The sequence below is a fragment of the Paralichthys olivaceus genome, chromosome 20 (genome assembly GCF_024713975.1).
Source record: "Paralichthys olivaceus isolate ysfri-2021 chromosome 20, ASM2471397v2, whole genome shotgun sequence".
Taxonomy (NCBI): domain Eukaryota; kingdom Metazoa; phylum Chordata; class Actinopteri; order Pleuronectiformes; family Paralichthyidae; genus Paralichthys; species Paralichthys olivaceus.
In genome coordinates, this window is record NC_091112.1 from 17011677 (window position 1) to 17025020 (window position 13344).

General features: G+C 42.5%; 1 protein-coding gene across 2 annotated transcripts in view; it reads right to left on the reverse strand.

The window, feature by feature from the left end:
- arid1ab (AT-rich interactive domain 1Ab) overlaps positions 1-13344 on the reverse strand; it is a 54492-nt gene that overhangs the window by 29947 nt on the left and 11201 nt on the right. For both annotated transcript variants that reach the window (XM_069516885.1, XM_069516886.1), the window contains exons 2-3: positions 3028-3249; positions 18-695 (exon numbers count right to left, since the gene is read on the reverse strand). In XM_069516885.1, coding sequence (XP_069372986.1) covers positions 18-695; positions 3028-3249 — 900 coding nt within the window. The remainder of the gene's footprint in view (positions 1-17; positions 696-3027; positions 3250-13344) is intronic.

Sequence of the window (13344 nt, forward strand, 5' to 3'; positions counted from 1 at the left end):
CTGTGTTGTGTATTTACCTGTGGAGGAGGTGGAAACCTCTGATATGATGACTGTTGCTGTTGCTGCTGCTGTTGTTGCTGTTGTTGTTGTTGTTGTTGTTGTTGTTGCTGCTGCTGCTGCAGTGGTGGTGTCTGAGAGTAAGGTGATGCTTGACCCTGTTGATGACCTGGAGGTTGCTGGGCTTGAGGAGGCTGACCTCCTGGCTGTGGCTGTGGCTGTGGTTGTTGTTGTGGGGGCCCTTGTTGTTGCTGCTGTTGTTGTGGGGTTTGCTGCTGTGGTGGCTGCCCTGGTCCTGGGGGTTGTGGGTAGCCAGGCTGGCCCTGAGGGCCCTGCTGACTTTGGGGACCAGGACCTTGCTGCTGTTGGGGCGGCTGCTGCGACTGCTGCTGCTGCTGGGGAGGGACGTATGGTGGCTGTCCCGGCTGAGACTGTGAGGGCTGGCTATAGGGAGGCTGTCCTGGGGGAGGGCCATGGGGACCTTGAGATTGTTGGTAAGGGGGTCCTGTCTGCCCATGTTGGCCAGGAGACTGTGAAGGGTGGCCCTGCTGGGAGTAGGGAGGTCCCGAGCTGCCCTGTGGTTGGACAGGATAAGCAGGCTGTTGCTGGCCAGGGTGAGTTGGGGGGCCGTGCTGACCATAGTAGCCCTGGCTCTGTTGGCCATAGCCTCCGGGGCCCTGCTGTCCATAGGTTGACATCTAAAAAAGAACAACAAGAAGATCAGGTAGGATCGATAACAGTTCTCCTTAGGAAAAAAGGGAAGACCGCTCAAGGCCTGAGTATAACTATAATGACCCAGCATAGCCGAATTGCCTGTGAGCATAAATAGCTTTCTTAAGTAGATCACAGATTTTACTACAGGTTTACTATCCTCAGCCCCTCAGTGGAATATCAATCACTACCTGAAAATAGTCTGTGCACTGACAGCACCCTTTCTAGAGACGTAAAAATATATAAAAATAACCCAATATCCAAAGTCACCTCTTTGATTTTTTTACCCTTCATTCTCGGTGGAGTAATCAGAGCATCTCTTCATCTTACTCAGAATAAAAGGAGATGACAACTGTTCTCTCTGTCTGTAAGAGAGAGGAGTATGTTCCTTGATATAAACTGATCAGTCAAGCCGCATAAGAAAAGCCATCTAAGTGTTGGTATTCAGTGGAGTATTGCTTTAAATTACAGCCATGAAAATAAAAATTGAGTTTTGACTTCATCTCCTTGAACTTCAATATGGGGCTTTTCATATTCTATCCGATCCTGCGCACCGAAAGCTTTTCAATACAGCGTTTTCGTTTCATTACCCTCAAGAAGCATGGAAAGAGAAAGCGCTGACCTTGTGAGGAAACATAGTAATAAAAGAGGAAGAAGAGGAGGGAGAGGAAAAAAAGCCACATGTTGTTTGGGGAGGGTTCTCAGCTACTCAAGAATTCAAAGAAAATACGGGTGAAGAATTGCCACACATTAAAACAACATGAAGTGGCCGTATTGTATCAGTCCGACAAAGGGAGGGAAGCCGTTTTCTTCTCTGCAGGGCACTTATCGAGTTCACGGTCAGACACCAGGCAGGCCAGTATGAGATAATCACATCACACAATGGGCACAAGACCACAGACAGCGGATGTGGAAGAAAAGGCTTCACTCTACGGGATTCCCTGCATGCATTTCTCTGTTAAGACGGACTGCCTGGCTAAGAGAGTTCAAGAAGGGGCTTATTCCCAGCTATGACTGGGTAGCTGTGGCAAACTGGATGTTTGCAGTTTTCAATTGGACAACGCTGTCAGAATATGTTGCCCACTGTGCCGGCAGACACAGCAGAATTTCCCCAACTTTTGCTTGGAAGCATGAAACTAAACCAGACAGTGAAAAATTGATGAACTGCTCTACACAAGGCTGTACCTGGAGGAGCTTTTATTTTCACTCCTTTTGCAGTTTTAGGTGTCGGATGCTAAATTTTGGAGTTGTGGGATCTCCATTAACTCTGTTGGTCGTCTATGATCCCGTATGAAACACATACAGCTCTTGAGAAAGAGAATTTTTTAGAAAACAATATGACAGAGCCAGTTTTGTCGTTCTCAAACCGTGTGTGTGACGTCCAATGAGCATGTTCACTAAAGTTCCTTTACTTACTGTAAGCTAACATTTCCAAAATCCCTGTAACACTCAGTTACTAACCAAATAAATGCTCTAGTAACCCCATACAGGAATGTAAACATATTAACTTGTGGTCTTGACTTTAAACGAAGCAGTGCACCATGAATACATACCACAAAAGTTCATCAGGCAAGAAGTTATTTATTTTTACTAACAGAGATGTGGTGTAGGGTTTTAGTAATTGTAGACCCCATCATTTCCTCAGTTCATTCAGAAGCAGTACAGGTTGTGGTCATGGTTTGGCTCTTCCATTCACAGAACATTGAGTGCCATACTGTCACATCGTGTTACAGTTGTCAGGAGATGACTGGACAAATCCATTTCACTGCTCTTTAATATGCTGCCCTCTCAACCCAAGCAGCAATTTAATATCTGAGTTTCTGTCCTCATTACACAAGATAGTGACATAATATTTGTTCATTGCAACACTCATGTTGATAATTGCTCACTTAAATTTGCCTTTGGCTTGATGAAAACAATCTGTAACCCCTGGCCAACCAAGCTCCGGCCCCAGATATTAACCTGCTGCACTTTGAAGTCAACCAAAATAGAAAACACACATCTTAACTCATAAATATATCATCTTAATATGATTTCTACTTAAGATAAGGACATAAACAAAAACTATTTGCCGTTTTCCTGACTTTCTGTTCTAAACTCAAAGTGTGATCTCAATAATGTGGTGAAGAACCTGCGGTTTTCCTCAATAATCCAGGAGAATGATATTAGAGTATAAAGAATGATACTAGAGTATAAATCAGTGGGCATGAGTTTCAATTAAAGACGTTCAAATATTACAAGAGCATCTCAATCATATTAAACTGTAAAAAGGGGTCTTACAAGGGTGAAATGAAGAAAGTAATCTCATTTATCACTAACCTGCTGTCCGTACGGCATGCCACCCATAGTGCCGGGTGTTCGGCTCTGCATCCCCATTGGATATCTCTGAGGCCCAGTAGGTCCATAGGCCTGGCCTGGGTATGAGCCTCCCTGTTGGGGTCCAGGCCCTGTGGGAGGCCCTTGCTGCTGCTGGGAGTAGGGGTTGGGTCCTCCATATGGCTGGCCACGCATCTTCCCTACCTGGTCCATTGGGCTTGGAGGCTTAACAACACAGAGAGAACATTGAATCAATGAGTTGAAACAGTGGATGGATAGACCCGCAATGCTGGCACCAAAGCCAAGACACTTTTTTTTTTAACTCCTGGTTTTGGGGTTGATGGTTGTAATGAATCTACTGCCCCTATAAGAATGTGTAGTAAGACACATCAACAGACTCTGTAATGATGCCACTGATACGAGATTGTTCAGAACATGTCCAGGTCAAATATAGAGTTGTTTTAGAATTTTTTGGAAGGTTTTCTTGAAACACATTACTCGGCAAAAACACAAGTGATGAGTCTTCCATTGCAGAGTGTCATGCAAGCGTCATCTCATAAACCAGTCACAGTATAATCTAGCAGATATAGAACAAAAAGAAGGAGGGGGAGGCAAAAAGCAGTAGTGGATTTACTTTCCTACTAGAAAAGGGAAAAAATTGGCTATGAATGAATGAATGGGCCCACTATATCCGCCAGGAGCGTTTCCCAGCCCAAGAGATCATTGTGCCAGTGGGTGGATACTGTTACGGTGGAGACGTCGGGAGGGTTTCTACGAAAATAAGCTGAAGGAAGTGGAAGTGTCTGCGGTGACTGGAGCTGGGCCCACCCCTCAGCTGGAGCCCTGTCAGGATGGAGGGCGGGGTTGTGATGGTGGTGGGGGCTGACTTTGGCCTGCTTGGACTCGTGGAGATCCACATGGCCTGAGCAGGCAATCTTACTGGGCCAGACAGCTTTCTCTGGCTGGAGAACCAATGTTGGAAACAGAAAGCGAAGGAGGAGGAGGAAGAGAAGGTGGGTTCATAAGGAGGTAACCTCACCAGTCAACATCTGGAGCCAAGGTCATAAAGTGCATTATGGTGGTGTGTGTGTGCACAGGAGATGAGGTTGGTGGAAACCCCCCGAAACAAAACAACACTCCTCCAGTGAAGTTAAAAATTAATACAATTGAAAAACAAATGAGTGCAATCATCTGGTCATCCTCCAGAGTTAAAAATAGGGAAAACAATTCACACAAGGGCTCCAAGAAACATGGGGATCACTCTGGTTGGCACGATCCAATGCCATCAACTCATCACACAGCTTACAGCCCCTGTGTGCTCGAAACAAACCCACCGTGGCGGCGTCTGCAAGTGTGAGCCTCAATGGGGGCTTTGAAGTAGCAACACCTCCTGGCCTGCTGACCTCAGGCAGCAGACACAAAGCTTTCATTGCTTCCCACGGTTATTAATCTGTGTGTGTGTTTTTTTCCTCCCCCCCAAAAACCTCTTTTCCTTGGTTAAGGGAGACAACCACCGGTGCTATTTATAGCCAGCGAGACGGAGAGGGCAGTCTGCCGAAAATGTAACAGGTCCCAGCTGCACTGCTGTTTGAACCTGGGCCAGGCCTTGCTCTTCCTGGGCTTTAATAAAGCAGCAGGCTTTGGCACTCTATGAATGACAGTGGTGCAGTGAGAAAGAGGAGGTCGGGTGGGGGGCGGCTCAGCAGTAGGCTGGTGTGTCTGTGTGTGTGTGTGTGTGTGTGTTCGGGGAAGACTGTAGGTGATTGAGGGGGGTGCGGGTGGATCAACAGGCTGTCGGGGCGGTCAACCAACATTATGCAAGATAACAAATTCCACTCCAGGTTTTCCCTGCCACACACTCCTGAACTCCTCCAGGTTAAGGAGAGTATTTGTGTGTTGAGTGCATGTGCTATGCTGTGTATGTGTGTGTGTGAGAAAGGAGGGAAGGGAGAGGAGAAGGGAGGAGGAGAGGGGGGGGGGGGGGGTTACTACACTCTCTAGGGTCATTACCAACCGCACCGTGGGGGGAAGAGGTAACAGGCCACTGTAGACACTCTCCTGTGACCTCTAATGCACTTTTAACCCCAGTCCACAGAAGAACAGCACTATGCCCCCCCCCCCTCCCCAAACTTGACATCATGACATGAGAGTCCACACACCACACTGCTTAGCCTAAAGATGACTGGTGGGAAACACTCAGACGCCACCTTATTGCTACTTTTCAATCCATTTCAGACAGGTGTATTTGTCCAATTATGGCAAACAACAAAACACACCCTCCACATTCCCACAACCAAGACCCGGAGTCAATTCTTTCACTGGATAGAAATATGCGATAGTTCGTTCCTAATTAGATGCTTTAGCAGTAAGACTGAGCTTCCTGTGTCATCCATAAAGTGTGCCACCGAGGCCTGAATCACCCACTTATGTCCCACAATCCTCTTGACAAATGTCTCATATGCTAACAGACTACAAAATAGCAGCACTTAATAGGTAAACTGTATTTTTCATTCACACAAAATCTCTCTGCGAAGGCACAGCCATTTAACAATCCAATCTTTTCCCTCACCAATTTCAGTCAATATTTCGCCAGTGGTGAGAATATTTCTGCACTGGCTGACTTGTGTGTGTACCCGCTTTTCCATTAGCCCTACAGCTCAGGGCCCGGCTCAGCGGGGGAAAGAGAGAGCTGGAAAAGTACAGCTTAAAGACAATAAGGGTTTCCAGCTCTCAGAGCCACGTGGACGGAGGATCTGTGCTGATGTTACCAAAACAACCACTCACCTCACTCTCATGTCTCATTTAACAAGCACTCAAAGGATGGTTTTAATAGATGAGATAGCAAAGACACATGTGCACTGTGTCGACCAATATGTTTGTTTGAACTACCAATTACTTTTATATACAAATATTGGCTGATTATCTGACAGTTTGCACCAATATTCATTGAAGATGACACTATTTATGTGAAACGTTAGTTAAAAAACAAACAAATTAAGGGGTAAAATTAATGTACACATTTAAACTAGAATTTTATTTAAATTTACTACTATTACTACTACTATTATCTAATCAAATACAATTATTTTAGGTGGGTAATCAGATCATTAAAGGAATATTCAAATTAATCAACACTAAAGTCTTATCTACATATCAAGCTGCAATTTAGAAACAACACTCAATAAAAATCAATTCAATTCAAACAATCATTTCCTATATTTAGCTTAACAATTGACTGATTCGTTATATCAACTGAAAACTACCACAACTACAACCCAACTATTTTGTGAATTGATTTAAGTTGCATATAATTGATAATTGAACATTTATTGAACATTAATAAATGCATTACAAATGGGTGGGACTCCAGCTAAAACCATGCTCAATATTAAGTAAAAACATGCATACCATGTCATGTCAATGGTTTTTAAAGGATGTGGTGCGCAGTCAAGCATAAATCCAGTGGATCCAAACTGCTAAATGTGCTCAGGAGGTTGCTGTTTTTCACTCTGCAGCCTCATTCGATCATGTTAACACATCTGTGTGTACTGCGGGCTGGGAGATAGCTGTGGCCTGCCTGCTGCTCACTCGGGCCTCCATTGATCTGTTTACCAGCATTTTCCTCATATTGCTTAAGTTGTTCACATCTGACACACCATTACACGTCCTCCCAGAGAGCTTTGGCTGAGGTCTTTGTGTTTTAGTGTGTGTACTTCAACCATACTAAACAACCTCTACACCCTCTCACAGGTGTGGGACTGCCATAGAGGGCTCTGTTCTTGTGCCTCTTTGTTATAGATTGAGTGGCTTTTCGGAGGGGCAACTGGAGCACTGCTGTTGAGTAAAGACCTTGAATATTTGAATTTCAGAGTTTAATCTGGCTAACATGATTAAAAGTCTTATTGTATGAAATGTTAGAGGTGCAAGGCTGAGAAAATCATGTCAATAGAAGTAATGGTGTTAATTTCATTCCGTTTTTGCTCCTCTATTCAAAAGGGACAATTTATTTCAATGTGGAAAAAATATGCAAGTGAATGTTAGAGATTTAATATAAGGACTCATGTAATCTTCCCACATGAAACGTGTTAATTCACTGGCTTGGTAATCAGAATGTGTATGGCTGTTCAGTCCTCAAGGTTTAGGAGAGAAAGTTATGCAACACAGGAAAATGGCAGTGGCTGGAGGTTGTAAGGGCGAGACAGACAATGAGGGGAGATGAAACAGCATTCAGCTTCTGAAACTGAGTCAAGAGTTTGTCTGTGTCCTTGTATTTTCAAACACAAATGACTGCAATCGAGGTCTGACACGATGACCTGGCAGCTGCCACGTGCTGCTAAAATTAGCCATTGGAAATACATTTTAAGTTAAGGGTTGAAAATGCATAACAGTGGTTTTCAAATTACATTTTGTTACTTTAATTTTTATGACTTTTTTAAGAAAGAAGGTCCAGTCTGTATGATAAATATCATGAAGGACTTTGTCTGTTTTGAAGTCGCTGGTGGTGGAGCTTCCTTGAAATCACCAATCACAGTAATTCTCAGAGCAAGTGATCGGTTTAGCATCCAACAACAAGAATGGCGCTCAAAACACATACCACCAAATCAAGCTACACCAAATTTCACAGACTCAAACATCGGTCCCCTGGAAATCGGTGAAAATGTATCTCACAAATGATTCTGCATTAGCCAGTTAAGGCCATGGTTTCCACTTTTATGCAGAAGCTACATCAAGTGAATTTTCAATAACAAAAGAAATGAGAAAACGAGAATCAGAAAACACATAAATATTACACAAACTAGAACATTTACACCCATTTCTCTCAGCTCAAGTAAGCTACGAAAAAACTGGTGTACTTTCTCTCTGTATATGTTCCAAAAATATTAAATGTTTACTTTCAACCCTAAATCAGAAGGTGAATATTTCCACAATATTATAACTTCAAATTTACGATTGAAGAAAAAATATGTGTTGGGAGATTCCCTTGAAGGTAGGTGAAAAAGCTTTGCAGCAACCCACTCACTTGTTTCTAAAACTGTGAGACATGAAAGAGTGATTTTTGTTCCATAATATCAATAGTATGTTTTCATAGCTATGTGATCCAGTATTATATTAAAACCAGTATTTTGTGACAGTAATTGTCTTCTGATTTTGTCAATGTAGGAAATATTGAGCATACGATAAATCAAGAGGAGTATGGACACATGATTCAGTGTCTATCAATCTAAACTGTGATTCAGCTTTCAGCAGATGTTGAAGGAGAACATATTATTTTTCCGACTTAAGCCAGTACAATAAACACAAGCATGGAAATCTTTTTAAAAAAACAACTCCCATCAGAGTCAGTTCCAGGTCAGTACAACCCTTTTGCTATAATCAGCTTATTATGGAAAGACCAACTTTTTTCATTTGGAGTCTCTGCACACTCAACACAGTTTTAGAAAGGTTTGTCACAAACTTTCCACATTAAGGACAACCTCAAGCCAACTCAACTCACAGCACTGTCTCTTCTTTCCAGATCAGTCATCAAATCCATTTCTGAGGGAACTCCTCCCCCTCCCCTTTTCTCTCTTCCACAATAAAATAAATAAATAATCACAATTAGCACATGGCTAATCTGCATAAAGGAAAGCCAGAGCACTCTTGGCAGAAGAGGTTGCACCGAGTATATTGTGTCATGGCTGGGCTGCTGGTGGATATTGCAACTATTCAAAGTTGTCTCTGTGTGTGTGTGTGTGTGTGTGTGTGTGTATGTGTATGTGTATGTGTGTGTGTGTGTGTGTGTATGTGTATGTGTATGTGTGTGTGTGTGTGAGTGAGTGTGTGAGTGAGTGAGTGAGAGAGAGAGACATGGGGATGGGAATAGGGATTTGTAAGGGGTTGGGTGAGGGGGGTGGGAGGGGACTGGAGCAGTGCCTGAGAGTGGAGCTTGAGTCGACGGTGCCGAGCAGAGCAGATGGACCGGGGGGGACAGACGACAAACAACTGCTGCTAATTTAATCCACCACAGGGCCACATGGCCTCGGCTCAGAACACACACCATTGTTCTGCGTCAAAGCCCTTCGACACGCAACGCACTAGCAACCAACACACGCTTGCTATGGCCACCCTCGTATGGTGGTGGAGTCACTCATATCACATGATGTGGAAAAAGAGAAGTTACAGGATATCGAGCCCCTTTCTCTATTTTAGCACTGACATTTGTTTCCAAAGAGCTAGTCGAGTGAATCTGTGCACTGTGCAGGAGCAACAGCTTACCTTACATTAATGCTGTTATCCACGTTCACAGTGGGAGAGGGTCAGTGTGACCTGTCTTTCACTGTTAGAGCTTTGAATGTATCCACTGCAGGAGTGAAGTGTTCAGTACTTTGCTCCAGGACAAGGGACATCGTTCTTCATACACTTTCTCCTCTGACATGTCCCCGCTGTTTGAGGAGTGGTGCTGGAAAAACCTCTCCAGACTTAGAAAAGTTGAGAATTTAAATCGCATGTAAGGTTAGAAAAGTTATTAATTAATTAAGGCTGCGTATTAGACTTCAGAGCTTCATTGTAATGACAATAAAACTTGTTATATAGCCGGTGCTTTGAAAACTGTAAGGTTTAATTAGGTTATTCAGGGCTGCAATTAACAATGAATCCCATTATCAATTAATCTGAAGGCAATTCAGTTGAACATTTGGCTTTATAATATCAGAAAAGAACATGTGAACAAGTCATTGCACTCACGCATTCAAATAATCCAAATATTCAGTTTAGAATATTACAAAATTGACAATTTAAACCATTTAGTGTCTGAAATCTATTGACAATCACTCAAATATGTAGCTACTACGCACCCAGCCGTAAGTTTGTATTGCTACTTTCAGAAGGCACTGGTCATTCAACTAAAAAGGTGTTTGCAAGAAGCAATTTTTAAAAAAAGACCATGTTACTTCCAGGTACTGGTGAGACGTGTGGCGCACTGTAAGATAAGATACTACTGTATTACCTGGAGAAGCACAACTAACCAAAGACGACTGCAGCCTGCAACAAGTTTAAAGTGGAACTTGAAAAAAATAAGTGAAAGATTCAAGGACAGCTGGCATAATAAGTCGAAAAGTATGGGTCTCTTGAATTTCTGCTTATATGCGTGTGTGTGTCTTCGTATGATGACTATCAGGTATTTCTGCTTGAAACATAAATCCTAAGAATATTACTTCTTTCCTTGTTCAGCTCTAAAGTTACAGCTTTTTTTTCGGAAGGTTTTCTTGAAACACATTACTCGGCAAAAACACAAGTGATGAGTCTTCCATTGCAGAGTGTCATGCAAGCGTCATCTCATAAACCAGTCACAGTATAATCAAGCAGTTATAGGACAAAAAGAAGGAGGGGGAGGCAAAAAGCAGTAGTGGATTTACTTTCCTACTAGAAAAGGGAAGAAATTGGCTATGAATGAATGAATGGGCCCACTATATCCAGTTATCTTAAACTTTTAAATATATAAATGTTACCTTTTAAAAATAGATGATATCACTCTGCCCATTTTGACTGAGTAACCTAGTTAGAAACAATTTCATAAGCCATAACCACACAGCATAGTCTCAGCAACAAGAGCAGCATGGTTCTCTTCCTTTGGTCATAAAGCATTAAACAATCTCGATTAGATGCTTAAATGAGCTTTTAGGGAAAGTTAAATACAGCCAACTGGTTTGAGGAAACAGCTGAGGAATGATCCATACCTGAGAGCTAGAGTCAACAAGAAGATCAGGGGGGAAAAGGCCATGTTCTCAATTAAGCAATTAGACTGCCTTCTCCTTGCAACCTGAGAAGATCCAACTTGGACTTGACCGCTGCATGACTCTGGATAACAGGGAGAAGGAGCTGGGCTGGGTGGAGGGGCGGCAGCCAGCGCCTGCTGGTGCTATCATCCACACCAAAAAGAGGCAGCAGCACCCTACTCACCCAGATGTTCACCCAGCTGTTCCAAGGAATTCAAAAGATGTTGAGGAGGGCGGGAAGAAGGGGGCTAGCACACTTGTATGACAAAATCAGTTTTCACATCCCTGGGAGATGAGGAGAGAAACAACAACAACAAAACAATGGGGGTAAAAATAACTTCTTTGTACCTGCATGGAGGTGGGCTGATTTGAAAGGAGTAAAGGAAAACACTGCTGCTTTAAGGGCCCCTTCCATTTGTGGGCATCTTACTCCCGCGGACCAGAAGCTAAAAGTAGATGTCACATACCTTTGTAGATTTTCTGTGGTTTTTATTGACACTCAGGTGAACGCACTAATTTCTTCTACTTTATGCCGGCAGCCTAGACCAAACACTCTTCTGTGCAACGTTATGTTGTTATGTATACATCTTGGGAACAACGTGAAAAAGTGATTTTCTTCTTCACTTTTTGCAAGATGCAACACCAGTAAAACAGAAAGATGAGAGCTTCTCAGTTTACATCATATTTGTGACGTGGAACTGACTTGTCGGGGAATACAGATAAAGGAAAACTCTTCAACTGACAAAGAGAAAAGAGTCAATCGCCTTTCAAGTTGATTTACTCATATTTAAAAAGCCTGCATATACTCGATGATTTTGGTGTGAAAGAGTTGTGTACTTAACTGATGGTGTCAGCAATGTTATCTTAAAGTAAAGGTAATATATTTAAGTTTATAAGCAGAATTGTCACCTCACAGTTGTATGCCTCTGCCAAAGAGTGGATTTTATCAAGAGTAGATGGCCAAAATATTTTATGTGAGCTCACAGAAACATTGCCATTTGACCATCAAAACAAAATCAGTTGATCCATAATTCCAAGTGATTTCTTTGAGGTCTACCTGAAATATCTTGTTGCAAAGAATGGGACAGACCATAATAATAAAATGCTTCCAGCAATGTCTGTCGCTTGAACGAGGACATTAAAAAAGGCTAAAATATAAACAGGGGTGTGAAATTTGAAAGACAAGAGCAGATTTGATGAAAAGATGTCATGAGTTGAATTATAGGAACAATGGGAGTGAATGTTTTTGGAGCTCGGCCCACACCAGAGGCCATAGGTCAGAATATCTCAACCTCCTCTGCTAAAGTACAATGTTAACACAGGACTGCTCCTTCAATACAAAACTTTTAGTCCTGACATGTTTTTTAAAATGACATTTAGGAGACCACAGATCTGTTCAACCAAACAGAGATGGTAAAAGCCCAGTTTGTCTACATGTCGCAAAAAAACCTTTCTTACACATGAACTGGCTTCATCTTAACACAATAATAAAAGAAAAATACTGTCTATTTCCAATTGAACAAACACCTTAATTTCAAACATACAAGTAAATGTCATTACAAAGTTTAATAATAATTTTACTGTTTCGTAGAGCAATATACAGTGGCAGAAAAAACAGCCTCGACAAAAAGCTAAACTGATTAATATCAATTTGGCTGAGATAGTAAAAACAAGTCAGATTAGACTATACAGTTAAACAAAAAAGGGCAGCCAGACGCTGTCTCCGTAATGTTGAGGTGGGTGCTACAAGAGAGTGAACATGTTCCTTAGCTGCTCACTGTCAACCTGTCAGGACAAAGTTATATTTTCAGGTGACAGTGGCTCCCGGTAGTGAGACAAGGCGAGGGGTGTTCGGACTAGAAGCGGAGAAAAGGCCAAAATCAGGGCTGGCAGATAGAGCGCATATATTCAATATTTGAAAGCGATATAATAGTAAACTCTATGTGATCTATACAGCACCATCGTATAGAAATTCACACCTTCATGAAATCTCATTTCTAAATAACGATTATGCTGCATTTTGATTAAGGACTTCAGCTGTATTGAAACAAGCGCTGCTATTTTCTCCTAAAGAACCTAAAGCACCCAATAATGTTACACTATCTTTGATTTCTTCCTCAACCAATGACAATGCAGCATTACCCCATGTGATGCAGCGTAGCAGGGCACTGGCAGTGAAATAGAATGAGTGCGAGACAGCAGCAAATGAATGAGAGTAAAGCAAGAGTTCAAGAGCTTGACTTCCTCTGTGACACATGTCAAATAATTCCTTCAGCAAATATAATGAATAGCTGCACTGTGATGCTTAACAGACCAAACAATGTTTATTGTTACAGTAGAACAATTTCCTATAATGCACACCACTGTGGCTTATTTTAAGGCCACAGTGTGGTTCCACTGCCTCTCGGGTCATGAGCGCTTCACCGGGGCAGCTCAGGGATGAGAAGAGCAGTTTGTGCTCTCCTGTTCCGCTCAGAGATAAGCCACTCGATGCGACTGCGGGCCGTGACTCCTTCGTCAGCGCTGGAGGCAAAACAGCGATCAGTTACGTCACGCTGCTGAGAAG